Source organism: Cyprinodon variegatus, unplaced genomic scaffold, assembly GCF_000732505.1.
Source record: "Cyprinodon variegatus isolate N-32 unplaced genomic scaffold, C_variegatus-1.0 Scaffold723, whole genome shotgun sequence".
Classification (NCBI taxonomy): domain Eukaryota; kingdom Metazoa; phylum Chordata; class Actinopteri; order Cyprinodontiformes; family Cyprinodontidae; genus Cyprinodon; species Cyprinodon variegatus.
In genome coordinates, this window is record NW_015151176.1 from 119,472 (window position 1) to 122,361 (window position 2,890).

At 40.6% G+C, this 2,890-nt stretch overlaps 1 protein-coding gene across 1 annotated transcript in view; it reads left to right on the plus strand.

The window, feature by feature from the left end:
- Positions 1-2,247, plus strand: part of LOC107097771 (pleckstrin homology-like domain family B member 1) — a 12,901-nt gene extending 10,654 nt beyond the window's left edge. The window contains exon 4 of the mRNA XM_015395054.1: positions 2,057-2,247. Within this exon, the coding sequence (XP_015250540.1) occupies positions 2,057-2,247 (191 nt within the window). The remainder of the gene's footprint in view (positions 1-2,056) is intronic.
- The last annotated feature ends 643 nt before the right edge of the window (positions 2,248-2,890 follow it).

The window sequence follows — 2,890 nt, forward strand, 5'->3', positions numbered from 1 at the left end:
CCACTTGGATTTCCTGCGGTACTTGAACGGGTTGATGTGGAGATGAATCCCTTGCTGAGTGTGAGGCTCATACAATCCCTTGAAGGAAAGTAGATCCAAACCTTTAGTTTGAATCCACAACTCAGTTTGAAGCTCAGATGATCCTTCCAGGGAGAGAAGGTCCGAAAACATCCAGTTTGCAGGATGACTTCCTGCCGAGAGGCAAAGACAAAAATAACACAGTTAAGACTCAGGTTGACAAAACTCAGCTTGGCTAGAGTACCCCAAAATTGGCAAACACGTTGAGGTAGTGGCAGTCAGCAGCTTAAGAGCACTCCATTAACGAGTTAACCCTCCGCAGGTGTGTGAGGAGGCGGACCAGAACCAGGCGCCTCCTGGTGGAGGAAGGGAGACAAACACAAAAACACAAACCACACAGACAGGAATCCTAACACTGTGGTCCGTGCTGGGCTTGATATCACTCCTTCCTGTTCATTACAGCCAGACGTATGATGACATTATACTTTGCTTCATCTGGCAAATTAGCTGGAAATGCATTTAACTCTAATTTTGTGGACATTATAGTGCGCTCAAAATTCATATTAAACAGTTCCTCTCACTGCCGTTGACCATAAAATTGTGAAATTACAATTAGTGTTGTGCAGATGCCATTTTTTTGCCTGATACCTGGCTGTGCAGTATCAGCCGATACCATCTGTTTTTTTTTTGTTCCTTTTTGGTTTTTATTACAGATACCATCTGTTTGAATTTGATGTGTTAGTATATATAGGAAGAACTGCATACTACTTGGATTTAAAATAATTGCCATCATGGCTTTACAAGCTGCTGCCTACCTTTGTGTAGCAGGAAAAAGACTAATACAAAGTGAATCCAGTAGAACTGTTTATTGCCTACCTGGAATGGGAGACAATAGTTGAAGAAACTTTTGGCTCTCAAATGGTATCGGTGCCCTATTTGTTGGTACTCGCCGATACTGATATCACCATTTTCACAAAAGTGAATTAACAGTTCAAAAATGTGCTTAACTGTTCATAAAAGCTCAATTAATGAAATATTTAGCTAAAATGGCACACTACATACAATACCAAAATACGTACCAAACAATAAGATGAAAATGAAAAAAAAAAGTGGAAAATACTTGCTTCGTAAATGTTTTGTGGTCATCAAAATGTTTTAGTGTTATTCTGTTGGCAGAATTTGTCACATTTGGAGAGATTTGGAGACGCTGGTGACACCAAAAGTTTAAATCCCCACAGCTCTGGAACTATTATAACTAGATGTCTGAAATGTTCCGCAGTTGTGATTGACATGATGTAGAACAAATTTGATATAATGAGACCTGCATATCCTCAAGCATATCTTTATTACTGCTGTTAAAAAAAAATGCCTATTATTTTCTAGAAGAAAAATACAACTTTGAGTGATGTTTGAACTGATGCAGTTTTGGCTGTTCTTTAGTCACACTATTTTCATTTATATTATCAGAACCCAGACGGTGTTGGCTTTCAAATAATGTAATACACAAGTAATTTGGGCTTACAGTTCCTCAGTTATTAGTTTTTCCATTTTGGTATGCAAAATAGGCGAGGATTACCCAAAATTAGGTGGGGTTTAATGGAACATATTCTGCCAAAAATCCAGGCAGCCATTTAGGTTTCAGTGTTACGGTTTATGGTGGGACAACTAGCTGGGGCGAAAGCAAATGCCGCCAAAGTCATGTCCGAACTGGAAAAAGAAACATGGTGGCGCAGAAGGACGTAGGTATCAAATCTATTTGTCAGAATCCATGATTGCTTTTTAAATGACAAACAGCAAGAGTTTTACAAGCACAAGTTGTGGTTCCCCATGGCATCTGCTTCTGTTTCATTTGTAACATTAAAATCAATCTTTACAAGGCCAGCACTAGATGTTCTTGTCCAAATTATTGTTGTAATATCTGCTGAACGCCCCTCCTTTCTCTGAACCGATTCGACCAGATGAGTGCTTTATAAATGCATTTCATGATGTCTGCTGATGCAGCCGCTTCTTGTGGACTAACATGTCTGCCTCTCTTCAGGACGCACCACTCTGGGATATGGTGCAGTGGACATCAACATCCAGGGCCCTGGGGTGGCAGCCCAGCACTGTTACATAGAGAACAAGTCGGGGATCATCACTCTGCACCCTTCTGGGAACCTCTGCGCTGTAGATGGACTCCAGGTTCAACAGCCAATCCGTCTATCACAAGGTAGGAGTCTTTCCGTCTGATGCTCATGCAGTCTGACCCATCGGCTCCACCTGGTGGTAGAAATGCTGAATCCAAAGAAAGGCCAATTCATTTGCTGTGTCTAACATGATAGGTAAGGCAAGGCAAGGCAAATTTATTTGTATAGCACAATTCAGTACAAAAACTATGCAAAGTGCTTTACATGATTAAATATAGGCAACAAAACAGAATCAGAGCAAGTAGAAGAAAGAAATGCAGAAACAAGAAAGAACATTAAAAGCAGTTGGACTAAAGAAAATTAAAAAAAATGAACTAATGATGTTTCAGTTGAACTTTTTAACTAGAAGAGTCGAAGGCAATCCTAAAAAAAATGTGTTTTTAGTCTTGATTTAAAGGGACTCAGGCTTTCCGCATGATAGGAATGGTTCTTAATCATGCCCAGAAGTTTGGGCGAGGATTGTTCATCATGCCTGATTACTAACCTGGACAGGTTTGTGCTTGAATTGAATAACATCTATTTATGTCTAGAAGGCAGAAACGGAATCTGCATAAAGCGTCTGGCCAGGGGCGATCCTAGCATCAGAGGTTTAGGGGTGCTGAGCACCCAAAGAGCTGTCTGGCCAGACAGGATTCATTTCACTGTCTTCTGAAACGTGCTCAGTGCGTTTTGCTAATGACTGACTC